The 16,937-nt window shown below is 31.8% G+C and overlaps 3 protein-coding genes across 5 annotated transcripts; 1 reads left to right on the forward strand and 2 right to left on the reverse strand.

Annotated features, from left to right (window-relative positions):
- Positions 1–200: 200 nt before the first annotated feature.
- On the forward strand, positions 201–1,657 carry tex (THO complex 3 homolog tex). The gene is made up of 2 exons (XM_015936683.3): positions 201–601; positions 727–1,657. The coding sequence occupies exons 1-2, from the start codon at positions 265–267 to the stop codon at positions 1,347–1,349; spliced, it is 960 nt and encodes a 319-aa protein (XP_015792169.1). The 5' UTR covers positions 201–264; the 3' UTR covers positions 1,350–1,657.
- On the reverse strand, positions 1,478–12,547 carry ClC-a (chloride channel protein 2). 3 transcript variants are annotated; one of them, XM_015936682.3, is made up of 13 exons: positions 11,742–12,547; positions 11,422–11,516; positions 8,262–8,406; positions 5,364–6,044; positions 4,786–4,969; positions 4,535–4,619; positions 3,782–3,931; positions 3,448–3,589; positions 2,581–3,384; positions 2,394–2,467; positions 2,239–2,304; positions 1,898–2,125; positions 1,478–1,838 (listed from the first exon to the last, which is right to left on the reverse strand). In XM_015936682.3, exons 2-13 carry the CDS (start codon positions 11,461–11,463, stop codon positions 1,659–1,661), a joined length of 2,781 nt encoding a protein of 926 aa, XP_015792168.1. In that variant the 5' UTR covers positions 11,464–11,516; positions 11,742–12,547; the 3' UTR covers positions 1,478–1,658. The 3 variants fall into 3 exon arrangements, with proteins under 3 accessions (XP_015792168.1, XP_089123614.1, XP_025017983.1); XM_089267488.1 differs by having other exon boundaries at positions 11,422–11,546; positions 11,742–12,029; XM_025162215.2 differs by lacking the exons at positions 11,422–11,516; positions 11,742–12,547 and adding an exon at positions 8,537–8,805.
- An 818-nt stretch (positions 12,548–13,365) lies between these two features.
- Positions 13,366–16,786, reverse strand: LOC107368852 (general transcription factor 3C polypeptide 3). The gene is made up of 7 exons (XM_015936742.3): positions 16,585–16,786; positions 16,269–16,496; positions 14,447–16,204; positions 14,188–14,365; positions 13,997–14,121; positions 13,756–13,926; positions 13,366–13,693 (listed from the first exon to the last, which is right to left on the reverse strand). The coding sequence occupies exons 1-7, from the start codon at positions 16,678–16,680 to the stop codon at positions 13,583–13,585; spliced, it is 2,667 nt and encodes an 888-aa protein (XP_015792228.1). The 5' UTR covers positions 16,681–16,786; the 3' UTR covers positions 13,366–13,582.
- Between the last annotated feature and the right edge of the window lie 151 nt (positions 16,787–16,937).

Consider the following 16,937-nt stretch of genomic DNA (forward strand, 5'->3'; position numbering starts at 1 on the left):
TTCATTGAATTTCGATGCTTCACTTTACTTTAAAATTATCTAAAGAAAATTTACTTATAAATTTATCAATTAATTGACAAATTTTTACAAAATAAATCATCATTAGTTACTTGAAATTTTTTAAACTTGGCGGTAAAAAAGGATTGTAACTGAAGGAAGTAACCACAGTTACTTGTTATGTTTGGTGACTAAAACCACATCTCGATTTAAACTATTTACATGCTTTATTTGTTTGTTAAATTCAATTAAATTACTTTATTTATCATGACCGTGCCATTTATTGAACAATCAAAAGAACATTTTTCCAAAAACAATCGAATCCGAGATTACCAATCGCACACATGTAAAGTTCATTCTGTCGACTGGAGCTGTGATGGACATCGCTTGGCTTCTGGCAGTGTAGATAAATCTATTTCCATTTTCAATTTGGACAAAGATCGGTTGAACAAGGAGAGCACATTGAAAGGTCATTCAGACTCAGTTGATCAACTTAGCTGGCATCCATCACATCCAGATTTACTGGCTACTGCCTCACTGGATAAAACTGTTCGTCTATGGGACTCACGGGTTGCCAAAAATTACGCTACAATCAATACTAAAGGTAAAATCTCAAGTTGATTTTAAAATAGCTTTAATTTTGAGCTGCACATCATTCATTGAAATATATTAGTCAAATTTATCTTTATCACTAATCTGATTATTCATGTTTTTTACTTCTGATTGTAGGCGAAAACATAAACATATGTTGGTCACCCGATGGTTCGTCAATTGCTGTTGGTAACAAAGAGGACCTTATCACTTTTATTGACGCTAAGCAGCAAAAAATCAAAGTTGAACAGCCATTCAAATTCGAAGTCAATGAAATTAGTTGGAATAATGACAATGACTTATTCTTTCTCACTTCTGGTCAAGGAGCTATTCATGTTCTCAGTTACCCCGACCTTCAACCACAAGTTGTTCTAAATGCTCACCCGGCAAATTGTATTTGTATTGAATTTGATTCTACGGGCAAATATTTTGCTGTTGGGTCCGCAGACACCATGGTTTCGATTTGGGATGCTAATCATTTAGTTTGTCTTAGAACAATTTCAAGACTAGAGTGGCCTGCTCGAGCTATCAGTTTCAGTCATGATGGAAAATTGCTGGCTTCTGGTTCTGAAGATCTCTTAATTGACATAAGTTACGTTGAAACTGGTGAAAAGATTAGTGGTGTTCCAGTCGATTCTCCTACATTCACAGTTGCTTTCCATCCTTCGAGGTATATCCTCGCCTTCGCCTGTGATGATAAAGACACATTTGGTCGTGATGCTGGAACCGTCAAGATTTTTGGGTTGCCTAATGGCAATTGAAAAAATGTTTAGCTTCACATATCAATTTTAAGATCTTGACATGGTTTAAAGGATGCAGTTCAACTATTGGTATTTCGATGATCTCAAAAATCGTGCTTTTTAGCATTTTAAAAAATGTATAAAATTCGTTTTCTTACAAAATTTAAATTACTTATTTTACTAAGATTGTCAGTAGATATAATGTCTTATATGGTCATGGTATTTGAAGTACATTATACAACATCTGACTTTTGTAATGTTGTTTGTATCTATTTATATAAAAAATCATAAAAAAAGTGTACCTAAAAAGAAACAACTTTCATTCTGAATTTAAACAGCTCCCATTTTAATTGTATTAGCATCTTCTACATTAGGATTAGACTCATCCGTTGCAACAGACGTTAATGTATCAGTGTAGCTTCCATCCGAGGGAGGAATTCCAATATTTGAAGATGACATTGGTTTTGGTACCAAAGTACCATTGTTCATGCGTTCAATAGCAACTCGAATCTAAAACAAGTAAAAAATAGTTTTATGATTTGTCCACTAAATTGTGAATAATTACTTACATCTTTAAGTGTAACTACACCAACCAAACGACCGATAGATGTTACATAGGCCAAATTTAATTGTAACATAGAAAATAGAGAATGAACTTTGATTAATGAAGTTTGTTCAACTAATTGAAATGGTGCTGGATCAATGTGACACGCTGAGAGATCAATGATTGAATTTAATTGTTCCTCTTCCCAGGCCAGTTGTTCTTCTGGAGACATGTCAATTACTCGTTCTCTAGGCTGTAATTGGAAAATCAATTGTTAAATATGTTTGTCTATTTCTGTTTATAAATTTATAAGTTGAAAATTATAAGTCAATTGATCAGCTCTGAAAATACGGAAAACTGACTTACCAATTGTACTCTCCGTTGAATTGAAGGAGTACTTGGTGCGCTGTTGGACACAACTCCACTAGAAACCTGTTATAAAGATGAAAAGTCGACAATATAAGATGTAAGGATGATGGCCAACTCAACAACTATCCATTAGAAATATTTTAATTGCTTACTTTGTTTGGATGAGCATCTTGCAGTTTCAGGCTCTTCATAAAAATATTTTCGAATGCTTGACGTAGTCTAAAGTCTAAGAGATTATAGAAATTAGAAATTCAAAGACAAGAATCATTCAATTATGACTTTGATAAAATTAGTGATCAACTATAAATGTATTAATAAAAAGTGTTCATTGATTCAAACCTTGTGTCAATGTTGAATTTGGTGAATATGTCGTGAAAGTAGCTGTTTGTTTCAAAATTGATTTAACAGGTGGTTTGGTCCCCATTGTTGGTGAGGGTGGAGGAGATGATCTTTTTTGTGCATTTTTGCCATCTGTGGACCCACCACCACTTCCAGTAGATCCAGTTGTAAATCCATCGTTTTGACTATTGATTAACCTCACTTCAAATCGTGATTTAGCTTCAGGAGTCTTGGACTGTGGCAAAGACTCCCTTGACGATTCCATTGTTGAAGGTAACGTTGAAAAAGTTCTAACACAATCTTGCTGTGAATATCGTCTTTGAACCTCTTGAAGACGTTTTTCTTTACTCAATTGTTTATTTAAAATATAACGCAGTTCATGACGCTGAATAGAGCCCAATAATATCATTGATGTTGGTGTATCAACTAATGGAAAGGTTTCAATTTTGAGATTGGTATCCAAAGTGTTTAATAAATCTTTATAAGAACATCGACGCCAAATGTAGACAATATCACGAGTCATTATATCGTCAACCATGATACGATGAGCTGTTGATGAGGTCGACTTGATTGAAGGTAGAAAGGGAAGCTTTTTTATTTCAATGATAGAATCGTAGATAGAAGGCTTCAATGACTGAGCAATTCCGTTCGCTATCAAAACTGACATAATAACGGGAATAATGTGTGACATTTGACCAGTTAATTCAAAAACGATAACTGTTGTTGAAATGGTGTGAGTTACAGCGCCAGCAAAAGCTGCAGCACCGACAACAGCATAACCTCCTGGGACAATTGGTATATTACCTGACAGAAAATAAAATATTAATTGTAAGCAAAGGCACAAACAAAGTAATTAATGATACATACGATCGCCAAAAGGGATGCCGTCTGGGCATAAAACAGCCATAATCTCTCCAACAAGTCGACCAAAAGCTGCACCCATCAAAAAAACTGGAATGAATACTCCACTTGGAACAGGGATTGTCGAGGCTAGAGCTGAAGTCCACCACTGAATGAATAGTTAGGATAAAATCATTAGCTAAAAATTGCAGTTAAACGAAAAGCTCGTCAAAATGAATAGCCATTTGTGGCAAGCCAGAAATCGAACGAATAAAAAACTCGCAATATGGAGTTGCGACTTGCAACTGACTATTTATTAAAAAAGCCTTCGATCAACTTGTCATTTAATTTGATGACTTACTGTCATAAAAATGTAGAAACAAAGATGAAAATAAAAACTTGTGTGGTCAGTCGTCCAATCCTTTAGAATACCTTGAGTAACATAATCTTCAGATCCTGAACCCCAAGTTATATTACTAAATAACTGGTCAACTAAATGATGAGTTGAAATCTGGATAGAAATAAACAAATTTATCAGTTATTGGATAATCAATAAATAGCATAAATGTATAAATGATTAAAATTTGGCAAATAACAATGAAATGTCTACTAGTTATTGTTAAAAAAAGTCAAAATTTCCATGAACAAGAATCGAGAAATGATCCGATATGTACATTGTTTCAAGTCAAATCTTATCTTAACTGCGTTAGCTCAAGATCAAAGGTGAAACTTATCAAATCAAGGAAATTTACTTGAGAGGCTAAAAATGATTAAAAATATGATTTCAATTGTTTCAACTTAAACCTAATGTATTTAGCGTATAAAACAAAGTTGCAAATTGTTCAAGTTCGAACATTTTTAACCTTGCTTATTCTCCAAGTTAATTATAGATTGCGATAAACAAGATACAAGTTGGGATGTATTTAAGATATTTGTATTTACTATTCACTGTTGGTCCACTTGAAAGTTACCTTGAAAAAGCAAGTGAATGAAAAGTAAAAAATGAAATGATCGACGAGTCAAACACTAATAAACTCAAACAGTTACAATAAAAATATTACAACTAACAATCAATGATACTTTTATTTATGATAATATCTACCAACCTACTTACCTCAACAGCCATATATTTACCTAGAAATGGAGGAAATGTACAGCTTGTGATAATTAAAGTAACCAGGCCGGGATATAGGAATCGACTGAATGAAAAAATAATAAAATTAATTATCTGATTATTTGGAACAATTTCAGCATTGAAAACATGCAAATATTTCAATTTACTTGTAAATTGACCGCTGATTTAACATTTTGTAAGAAAATCATATCTTATAAAAGATTCATTTTGATCATTAATTGAAAACTTACTTAAGTTGAAGAAATTGATTCCATCGTTTGTGATTTCGATTGAATTGAACAATTTTACGATGAAAGGCAACATAACAAGCACCTCCAAAGCCGCTGAAGGCACCAATCAAGGCAAAAACAAACAACTCTTGAGGATCAAAGGGAAATTCACTTTTAAAACTTGTCCTGAAAAGTGCAGAAATGGCTGTGAATTAAAATTAAACATCAATCAGGCAATTAATTAATGTAACAGCACTACTGTAAAATGTAAATATACAAAATGTTCTGTTTTCTCTCTTCTATCGCATCGAATTGAATTTTTGTTTTTCATCAACTTCATATTGATTTTAATCTTTCAAAAGTAATTCGAGTTTTCATCGAAAAGTGTATTAAGATTCTGCTTGGTGAAATGAAATTTGTAATTGACAAAACTTTTGGCTCAAATGTTCTCTAGATCAACAGTTACATCAGCATAAAAATAATTGAATGCATGGCATAAAAAGATTTGAGTTCAATTTGTTGAGCTTAAAATCTGATTGAAACAATTATGACAATTTTGGATCGTATATTTGAATAGGTTAACCGTCAAGAAAACTTACAAGCATCTTTAATCCAAACAGTCAACAATCTCCAAATTGTGGCCCCACAACAAGCAGCAAAAAAGCCTCTCCAGTAGTTTCTTACAGCAAAATAAACTGATGTTACTTCAATTGAAAAAAGGACTCCACCAATGGGTGTATAGAAGGTGGCAGCAACACCAACTGCACACGCAGCTGCTAACATTTCCCCTGTTCGAGATTCATTCTCATAGATGCCCTTAAAAGTGGTCACCATTCGGGACAAAAGGGTAGCCATGATGGAAGATATATGAACAAAAGGACCTTCTCGACCCAAGGGTAATCCTGAGGCCAGAGTAAACGAAAGGCCAACAATTTTGGCCACCATGGTGCGGAAGGTTAGGTACTCATTGAGAACAACTCCACCGAGAATGGTCTTCATCTCAGGTATTCCTGAACCAACTGCTTGTGGAGCAACAATATGCACAAATCCAGAGGCAAACAAAATCATGATAATCGGTGTTGTTGTCCAAGCAACGAACTTCCAGATGGGTGAATCGTTAGTAAAATCTTTGTATAACCTTTGTCTAGCTGTTATGGTTGATTCAATAACTATATTGATGAAAAATGAAGTAAAAGCCATGGACATTCCTAGTAGGGCCAAAAAAATCCAATCTTCGCCAATTTTGGCAAAAGTATATTTCCAGAAAATTTGAAAATAAACTGAAAGGCAAATAGAAAAATCAGATTAATATCAGATAAATTTTCAAAATAAATGACTAAACATAGCTGAATCAAAGAGCTTCAAGTCAGAATTTTCAAGGTCTGATAGGTATTTTAAACCTCTAATCTTTTTACCGAGTAAGTTATCGACTTTCGACAAGCTGATTCCAGTCTAAAAAGATGGCGGCTCTGAAAATAAATAAATATTCCTATAGTTATGCCCACTAACAGAAGTGAAAGATAAAGCAAAGCCCTACATAATGAGTGCATACAGAATCATCAGAATGGTTTAGTAACAGAGTTAACGACTTACTAACTTTGAGAATTCATTTTTAATTATGATTTTCTTTCATGAGTTTTCTCTAATTTTCAATCCACAACTATTTCAACCTTTTTTATGCAAAATACTCCAAATCTGATTTTTTGAATAGTAATTTGAATGAAACAATTAAACAATTGTACTTGTACTGATTATGCAATTGCAAACCTTAAAATTGTCGGAAAAAGACTAAACTAGTTAAACTTTTGTTTTCAACATTTCAATTCAAAGACAATTAATCATTGAATGTTGAATTATAACCCAAATTATAATAGAGACTATTAAAACTTGCAGACTAAAATTGAATAGCCTGAAACAATCAAACAGCAATCGGGAATTTCATCGGCAAAGTTACCAAGGTTTCATGATTGCAATGAAAGTGAATTACAATTCAAAGTCTGTCAATTTTACAAACGATTTAGTTTAATTAGCCATTGATACCAATGAAAAGGTTGATTATTTGTTGCAACCAATAAACATTATTTTGAGTTCATTTCATCATTTCAACATGCTCTTTCATTTATTACAAATATCAAAGTCTGATTAGTCCAACAATTAATGCGCTCATTAATCAAGTATGAATTGCATCAAATTGTTTGACCAATAAAAAATGATCGAGTCATTGGAAGTTGATTGAAAATCAGTTTAATTATGTGACGATGAAAACGGAGCAACAAAGTGATGACAATAATCTTTCAATTGAATCAATTAATACATGGCATTTCAATTGTAAAACATTAAGTTTCAATTTTAATCCATGATGAAATTGATCATTACAAGTTTTTTACTCAAAACATTGAATAAAATCAATTGTTGTCCATTGAAATAGTCATCAATTCACTAATGAACTAATCTTACGAAACTGTAACTCTTAAGTTATAACATGTTATTATAACGTACTTCATCTGGATTAGTGAGTTTTCATCAACACTTGACTCATTATCAATGTTATTATAATACGAGATTAAATTGTCAATAGTAATCAACTCTTCATACTCAGAGCTACTTTCCTTACTTAATTGTATTTCCAAATACTAGTTATATCAATAATTGACGTAAATAGCGTAAATAGAGTAATCAATGAATGGTTCGAGCAAAAACAAAACAAAACACAAGTACACAATGTTAATATAATTCAAGAGTTGAATTATCAATAAAATGAAATAATCTTTGATCGATTGAGATCATAATATCATAATTTGAAATTAAACTGTAATTTCGAGCGTGAAACCTGTCGAAGCTCAATTGACTAGTAAAATGCAAAATTTGAAGTATCGTCAAATCGTTAGTTACAGATGAGATTTAATTATTTTTTGGTAAATAATCAATGAAACAAGTATCGTCAGATGAGACAAAGTCAAGAGTTAATGGGTTTATTTGAAACCAATTACTGTACTGATTAAGAGGTTTAATCATTAATCACAATCAAGGAAATATTTCATTATTAAAACATCCTCAGCCGATCAGAGTTACAAGTAAATAACAAAAACAAAAGTCAGACAAAGAGACAAATATTTGTTAATAACTCAATTGTCAATGTTAATTATTTCCTGATTAGAACAATAAACTAATTAGATGATAAATTAGACAGAAGCAATTAGTTTCAATAGAAATTGATTAAGAAAGCTCATTGATTTAATGTAATTTATTTAATAATATGATCACCATTTATAATAGGAACACAATTATGATAAGTTATGATAATGATGCTGTGATTTGATTGGGATCATTGTGAGGGAATCTAGTAAAGACATGAACATGTGTTGACGTTGGTACATTGACACTGATTGTTAACTATTAATTTTTACTTGTAAATCATGTTTCATGTGTAATCAAGTTTGTACACTTGTTGATCAATAAGCGTATCAATTAGATCAACAGTTGAACTCGACTCTTACCTGATAATTTTCTTTTCCAGGTTGACTGATATTTTTTGAAACCTTTTTTAATTAACGATGTTTCCTCTTTGCGTTTAATTGCTTTTACACGTCGAGCTTGTGCTTTTGCGAATCTGCCCAGATCTTCTCGGTATTGACCATACATCTGATAGATTGAAGAGAAAGAAAAAGATTCAAATTGAAAATTCATGTTCATCAACAGTTTCATTCATCTCCATTCAAGTGGATCAAGGTTGGTTAAAGTTGTGAATCACTTGAATACTGTAGGCACTCACATGGGCTAAAAGGTAATCATGTACAACACCCATGATTCAAAGATTTTATATTAACAATTGAAAAGTTGAACAAAATTCTGGTTTCTTTGTATCACTTCATTTTGTTGCATCAAGTCAAAGTTGGTTTAAGTAGTTGGCTTGAAATAAAATACTGAAGTTGAATTGGTATGAATTTGAGTTCATTGATTGTCAACTCAACAGACTGTTCCTAAAAAATGGATTATCTTTAAGATGTTCAAGATGACTTGAACCTCTGAATTGATCAGACTCGCAACTAACACTTGATTATCTTAAAAAAATGAATTATCTTCCATCTTCACAGCTTTCTCTTCATTTCTCATCTTTCATCTTTCTCACTTTGAAAAAGGTGTAAGATAGCAAAGTAAACATGATTTGATCAAGTAACGTAAAGATATGGACTTGAATCTATGAAGAGAATTTATTTGAGATTAAAAATGATTGAGATAATCTTGTTAATTAATTGAACGACAGTTGAATTAATAGCTTTTATTAAACTGTTTTGCATCTTGAACTCCTCTCACAATTTTCACTTGACTGACAAAAATGAGTTTCAATCATAACCAGAGATTCAAGAATAACATTTAAAATATTAATACACGAAAACTTTTGTTCAGATCTAATGATTCATTAAATGATACAAAAATAGGTGTCAGTTATTTTTCAAATTGAAATAACAATAACATCGTAATATAAAGCGCAGTATCATCAGTGAATATACAGATTGATGCATATTCAATTAAATGCACCTAAACACTGGATTTTTAACATCAGAGGGCGACAAATTGATTTTTGAGCAAGTAATTGAAGCAATGCTATCTCGAATCAAAAGCTTGACTCTAAACTCAAATCTGGTTAATAATCTTGCGCACTATTTTTTCATGTTAGAAAAAGTTTTTCACCGTATTTTTAACATGAAAATTGCGAAAAATCGCTTAATAACTGAAGTGACCTTTGATGGCCTTGAATTTTGTCTAAGCTCTTAAAAATGCCCTGAATCATTCGCATTTCAAATATTAATATCGAATTTGCCGCAACAAAAAGTCAAAAGAAGAAGAGATTTAGCCATTTGATACGCTAAATATTATATAATATAATAAAGGCACATTTGCGAATAAAAAGCTAAAATATTATGTTCTTATTTATTATGCTTTACAATATAAGTGAAAAAATCGTATCATCTCGGAGGTTTGTCTTATGAAAAACATTTCCAGAGTTGTGTTGCAATTATATTTAAAATCTCAAGGAAATTATAGTAAAAATTATCGAAACTTGGAAAGAAATGTTCTTTATCAAACTATAAAACTTTGGAGAACGACGTCTGATTGAATTGTATTCAGATGATCAAAGTGGAGTTTTGGTACCAAAAAGATACTTCTTTGTTGATCAACTCAAGTTTGAAAACAAAGTTTATTCACACTTACAATTGTGAGAAGGAAAAAAGGAATCAAACATTTTGCTCTTGAGGAGTCATTTGAGTATTCTTAGAAAGTCAGATCGTTGGAATTTGGTGTGAACAAGTGATCCATGATGAACATGGAACGAGAATCTGATTTAATTATTCTGAATAGTCTATTTGAAACTGATGATAAAATCCACTTAAAATATGCAGCAACTTGAAAATTAGCAAATCATTGAAAATTTGTAGTCAAGCAAGTTTTAAACTCAACTAAACATCTTGTACAATTTCATTGCAATTGTTATAGTCAATGAAATCAAATCAGATTCATATTTGAATAGATTTTGGAACCAGAGAAATCCCAATAAAATAGCAAAATTTATATCTAATTGTAATTTTATGCTAATTATTTTCATGTTCGTTCTTTTTAATTCTGTTATTTAATTTTAAAAGGTTTTTACATACTTGTATCATACTTGGTAAATATTCAAAGTCAATATTAACAAGTTTCTATCATATGTTGACAATAAAGACAAAGTTCAGTATTGCAGGACGATCTGTAAATCATTTGAATAAATCTTTCTTCAACAATTATTTTGGTTGCTATGTTATTAAATAATACTTTACAATGCCCGAGGCTTCATTTTAATAGAAAATTGATGATATGTTACTATGACTAGCTTGATGAATAAAGCTGAGCGACTCGACTCAATATACGTATTATTACATGCATTTCAATGATGAGGCCATTAAACTATTCAATTTGTTGAAGTGATTTCAACATGAACATTTCAAGGTTAACTTTTAAAAAAGATGAACCCGAAAACAATGCGACAGAATATGGATCAACAATTGAATTAAGGTGCTACTTTCATCAGTTATTATCATTATTAGTCTTATCCAGGTAAATAACAGGTTAGGATTTCAGATCAACAATTGACACGGATCGATGCATGTTTCATTGATATATTAACTTGATCTTCATCAAGAATCAACTTTGCAATCAACTTCTTTTTCACCTTCTCCAACTTGTTAATACATTTCTTTTAACAATTCAAGATCAAATCATGCTTATCATCTTAAATCATCATGATAAAAGGTAAATATAACTTGAATAGTCAACAAGTTTCCCTGATTAACTATTGAGACTTGTATGTTTTTCCTGCTAATCAACTAGATCACCAACGAAAATAGTCCATCGAGTCTTGCAAGTTCGACCTGATTGGTTAATTTTGACCGGTTGGAAAAGGTCTTTGCTTAACTCCACAAGGAAAGGTGTTTGTCTGTTTCTAATTAAACACGCTATAAGTAATTGATTTGATCTACAATTAATTTGTTATATAAATATCAAATTACCTTTGATTCAATTTATCATGTGTTTGGTTAAACATGGTTTAAATGAGTGAATAAAGTGTTATAATAATAGGTCTGGTTAAAGAGAAAGGGCATCGATTTATAATTTACTTACCAATGTATGCTCATATCCGAGCGCTGATCCTCTACGAGTCATTTCGTTGCTCAAATGGACAATCAAATCGTCCAACTAATTGAGTTTATTCAGCCCTAATAGTCAACGACAAATAAAAATAGAAACTGTTAGCGGAAGAAAATGAAGGAAGAACAGAGGAAAAGGTTAGCATGGCAGTGGTGGGGATTAAACAGTGATATTGTTGGTAAGTGTAATGCTATTTATCCCCTTTCACATTGTATGAGATTTGTGATAAAAATAGTTGAATTGTTGGACAAAGTTGGACAATCAGAGAGTTGGTTGATTTAATAAATAAATACCTTTTGAACTGGTAATAAAAGATGATTTGTCCAAAAATGGTATAAAGTCAGGCTGATTTCATTGGCTAGGGAAAGGGCATAGACTTAACATGTGACAAATGGAGAGCTAAAGTTGAGTTTTTTAATATTAAAAGACACTGGCTTTAATAAACATATTACAATATATAATTGCAATAATTAATCATTGAAATAGCACTTAATGGTTTGATTATCCTTTGCAAATGACGATCACAATGAGCAGAGTTTTGAACAGCAATTTGTCAAAGTGTGTAATAATCGAGAAACATTAAATAACAATGAACGAGGACAAGTTATTGATGAGAATGATTATGATGATAGGAAAGATGAGTGAATGGTGGAGAGAGAGAGAGAAAGAGAGAGAGAGAGAGGGGGGAATGAAAGACACAGAGAAAGTCAGAAGATGAGAAAGATTTAACAGAAAAGTAAAGATATAAAGACAAAAAATATGATTTACTGTGAATAATTAACATGAGTTGCTAACTTGATTGTCAAGTTGACAATCGTCAGTGACATTGTTTTGTTTACAGATACTTTGTCTATTCAAGATTTGTAAAGACACGGGGCAAACATTTGTTGATCGTTGAAGATGATTGAGATTAAGGAAGATAGACACACATAACAGAGAAAAGAAAGGAAGATTAAAGAAGAGAGTGTCAAAAATTGGGAGAAGAAGACGAAAAGCCCAAGAAAAAGGGGAAAGTAAATCAACGTAAGAAAAGTATGGAAGCTTCAAGCTTGATTCTTTGCTTATGATTTCAGTCAAAATACGGTTTAGTGAGTTTGAAGAAAGGGATTGAAAGAGGAGGAAAATTGTTGAAAGAGAGGAAGAAAGGGACATAGAAAGACAGAAAGACAGTGAGTGAGCAAGTGTGCTCGCTCGACAGAGAGAGAAAGAGAGAGAAGATGTAGGATGATGAAGATAAACCGGTAAAAGTGAGCTGATTTTTTCAATTGCAATTAGAGTGAATTTAAAATATAATGAGGAAGGTGAAAATAAGGTCACTTATTGTAATATTGCTCTGTACATTGGCAAATAAAAAGCCGATGATGGCGATGATTAAATATGATATTTAATTAAAGTGATTAGTTATTTGCGGTTATTTCAATTGAACAAATAAACAGTTTGGTTTTAAGCTAAATATCGATCTAAAGCTTTGTTGTTCAATTTGAGTTTCCATTGCAGTAGCATTGTCGTTTGAGGCTTTCAATGATTGTTTTTGTATTCAGATTAATAACGATTCAAACTTTTTAATGACGCAATTTTTACTTCTCAGTGTTGATTCATCACTGAAACAAGGTACAAGTTGTTATTAACATTATTTTAATCAAATCGTTCAAATTAACCCTCGTTTTGTTTTTGTGCTCATTCAAGTTTTCTAGGTAATTCTTTATCATAAACTCATTTGGTTGAACAAAATGAATTAGTTGTATTCATTAAATAATAATCTATTCAATTCTGATTTTTGTTGTTGGCGTTTTTCGTCTAATGGTTTTATTTGTTAATGACTAATGTCTGATGATTGGTTAATTTTGATTCTGAAATAAATTACAAAACATATTTTGTTTAATTGCGACTCTATAATGATATTTAGGGAAGTTGGAAAAGGACAAAATCAGCTTTAATTAAGGTTAATTTACATACGAAAATTATTTTAATGGTTTACGATTTTGTACATAAAGAATTGAGTGAAATAAAAACAATTATATACAAAATTTATAACGCAGCAATGATATTATGATTTCAAAGAATTTGAATCGCCAATTGTCAAATTGTTGAGTACATGATCAAGTTAATTGTGAACGATAAATTTATCTATTTTTTATACAACAAAATATTTAATGAGGTAACGACGCGCCAAAGCTGGTGAGCCACTATTGCGATAAATTAAGGATAGATTGAATGATATTTCTCGATTGAGATTAAAACGAGCCTAGGAATTAAGAAAATTATACTATTAATTAGTTTCAGGTATTAAAGAGCGAATAAATATACCTTATCAACATCTGAATCAGAATCAATTTCAGAAATGCAATTTAATGCTCTTTCATAAAAATGTACAGCTTCGTTGAATAGACCAAGTTGATGGAAAGCCCGTCCAATGTTATAGAGACTTTCTTGACATTCTCCTCGGGCCTCAAGATAAAGATTGAGAAATGCACACATCTATTGAATGGAAAATGAAAATAAAGTTTATCAATATTTGCAATGGAATAAGAATAATGTAATAATTAACCTGATTAAATGCAGAATGACGATTACTGGTAAATTTTTGGCAGGCAAGATGAAGAAATCCAATGGCAATACAAAGAATAGCAAATGGATCTTTAGGATTTTCTTTATGTATATTTACATATTCTCCTGTTGAAAATATAATTAATATGAATTGAAATAAGCTAATTAGTGATAAATTAATTAAAAACTTACCCAAAGCATGTTTATAGCTTCCGCTAATTAAAGCATTGTGACCATTAAAATAAGCTAAAGCTGTTATATCCGGAAATTTGATAAAGTGTCTTAAACAGAATCTGTTGTGTCTAAGATCTTGATAAACTAAATTGATTGTTGCACCAAATATATTCCAAATTTGTTTATTGCGTATATCCTGATAAAGAAAAGGGGATAATTGTATTAAATATAAAATTAAAAACAATGAGTTTAAAAGAAACAATAGAAATAAAATTACCCTGGAAAGAGCATTCTTTGCCAGACTGTAAGAAAATTTTTCATCTCGAACTTCGAAGAGTGCCATGAGAGCATAATAATCAATATGTTTTAAGTATTCTCCTTCACTAAAGGCGGAAGAATATGTAGACAATGCAATTCTGACTAATTCCTCTTTTTCATTCAGCTTTTCAAGGATAACTCGACACAATTTTAAATAAATGTTAATAAAATCCTTGAAGTCAAGACCTTTACCAACAAAATCAAGATCCGATTCCCTTCTGTTGGTGATGCCCATTTCTTTTTGCACATCTCTCAAGTTCTCCAACCTTCTTGCCAAAGAAGATGATGTTGCAAGTATCATAAGTTCGCGTTCAGTATCAACAAACTCCATTTCATTGCTTAAAAGTAACTTAGCAGCATGTACGAAATCTTTCCACATCTCTTGACGATACAACAAGTCACATCGTAATTTAAGAAGCTCCAAGTTAACAATGGCAGAATTATCTTGATCTGAAACATTTGTGGCGTCTTGAGGTCTCCCAACTCTGATTAAAAGATCTGTAAGCTCGAGTTTGGCTTCGTGATCATCTGGACACGATCGAACAACTTCTCTATAAGCTCGAATAGATTCGTCAAATTTTTCAAGTTGACGCAAGCAACGGGCATACTTTAACCATACTTGCGAATTGTGGCGAGCTTTACTAACAATTAATGCAGCTAAGAGTGGCTCGGCTTCTTTGTGCAGCTCAACACCGGCATAGGCATCAGCGATATCCAAGTAAAGATCACTCATTTTCTCTGCACTACCAATCGTTATACCTCGAATTAAATTTTTTACAGACAACATACACCCTAAATTGATCAAACAAACAACAAGTTTTGCTTGCAAATCAACAGGCATCTCAAATGTTAGTTTAATCTCGACTTTCGCAGGGCAAATTTTTGACCAATTATCAGGATCAAAGTTTGTCAATTCTTCATCTTCAATTTCTAATCTGATTCCACAGAATTTCTGGAAAATTTCTAATGTTTTTAAATACTTTTTCTTGAAAATTAACAGCTCCAAATATAGATTGACACCTTCACCAGTCACAAACTTTTCAAATTTGGCAAAAGTAGATTCCATTACTTTAAGACTAGAATTGATATCTTCATTATTAAAATAAATTTTAGCAATTTCTTTGGCCAACTCCATTGCATCTTTTCCATCTTTTAGTTCACCCAATAAACTAGTATAAGCATCAAGAGCTTTTTTGAAATCACCAATCTTTTCAAAAAGTTGACACCTTTGTAAACGAATGTCAAAATTACCTGGAAAGACTTTGATGGCTTTGTTGAGACATTTTATAGCTTGCGAATAATTTTCCTGTTCAATAGCCATATAAGCAACCTTGATCCAGTGTTCTCCATCGGATGGACAGAGGTAAGCAGCTATCAGATTGTACTGAAAAGCCTTTTCAATTTGTCCCATCTCTTCATAAAGCATACCTAAAGTTAAAAATGGCTCTGGAGCAGTGGGTGCTTGACGTATTACTTCAGAACACATTGCGATAGCATCTTGATGACTACCTCGAGCAAAAGCCAAATTAGCCTCACCAACAAGCCCTGATAAATCTCTAGGCAATTTACTTCGTCTTGCACCTTTGCGACCGGTATCTTTGCGTCTACCTTTTCTTTTAGATTGATTATCTGAAAACCATTCAGGGTCACTTTGCTGATCATCAGACTCTATATCTTCTTGATGCAATTGAACTGGTGTATTAAATTTTCGCTGGAACTGAAATAAAAAAAATGCAATTATCAGCATCATAGGAATAAATCTACAAATTAATCTAGCTTACGTCTCGTTTTTCCATAACATCAGTCAGTTCGTCAAACGAAATTTGGTTATCAAGATAGCGTACAGTCGATAATTCGTCATCAATTGTGATCCTCGGGTCAATAATCTCATTCGCTTCATCACTCTCCATGTTTTCAGCAATTTGGAAGTTGTCAAGACTGTACACATTATCTTCATTGTCACTTTCTTCAGAACCTTCGCTCATCACTTCACTTATAACCAGATTATTCTGGGAAATAGAAAAATAGACATAACTTATATTTTGCATGAAATATGGTGATGAAATAATTGACAGATTATTATAAACAAAAGCTTACCGTTCTCCATGATTTCTTGAAAGTTTCCCATTGCTTCTCAGTAACCTCTTTCATAAGGTTATTGAGAAGCTCAGATGCATTGCCATCAGATTCCATAGCTTACCAAAGATAAAAGTTTGAAAGAGTTTACTAAATGGAAGGAAAAAAAAAATTAAACTGATTGAACTTTACATGGTTTGTTACTACTGGTTGCTTAGCACTGGTTAACTTAACACATGCAACTAAAACTTAAATTAAGCACCATCTATTGAGTTTATTTTTCAAGTAACTAATGATGGTTTATTTTGTAAAAATTTGTCAATTAATTGATAAATTTATAAGTAAATTTTCTTTAGATAATTTTAAAGTAAAGT

The sequence above is a fragment of the Tetranychus urticae genome, chromosome 2 (assembly GCF_039701765.1).
Source record: "Tetranychus urticae isolate SD_2017Ah chromosome 2, NJAU_TeUrti_SD_1.0, whole genome shotgun sequence".
NCBI classification, from domain to species: Eukaryota; Metazoa; Arthropoda; class Arachnida; order Trombidiformes; family Tetranychidae; genus Tetranychus; species Tetranychus urticae.

Bases quoted from the DNA above. Each gene is read 5' to 3' on its own strand.
- LOC107368852 (XM_015936742.3), bottom strand. From the start codon at position 16,680: ATGGAATCTGATGGCAATGCATCTGAGCTTCTCAATAACCTTATGAAA. The intron at 16,497-16,584 runs GTAAGCTTTTGT...TCTATTTCCCAG, and splicing joins TCAAGAAATCATGGAGAACG to AATAATCTGGTTATAAGTGA. The intron at 14,122-14,187 runs GTAAGTTTTTAA...TATTTTCAACAG, and splicing joins AAGCTATAAACATGCTTTGG to GAGAATATGTAAATATACAT.
- tex (XM_015936683.3), top strand. From the start codon at position 265: ATGACCGTGCCATTTATTGAACAATCAAAAGAACATTTTTCCAAAAAC. The intron at 602-726 runs GTAAAATCTCAA...TTCTGATTGTAG, and splicing joins CGCTACAATCAATACTAAAG to GCGAAAACATAAACATATGT.
- ClC-a (XM_015936682.3), bottom strand. From the start codon at position 11,463: ATGACTCGTAGAGGATCAGCGCTCGGATATGAGCATACATTG. The intron at 4,620-4,785 runs GTAAGTTTTCAA...TTTTTCATTCAG, and splicing joins AATCAATTTCTTCAACTTAA to TCGATTCCTATATCCCGGCC. The intron at 3,385-3,447 runs GTATGTATCATT...ATTTTCTGTCAG, and splicing joins CGGCATCCCTTTTGGCGATC to GTAATATACCAATTGTCCCA.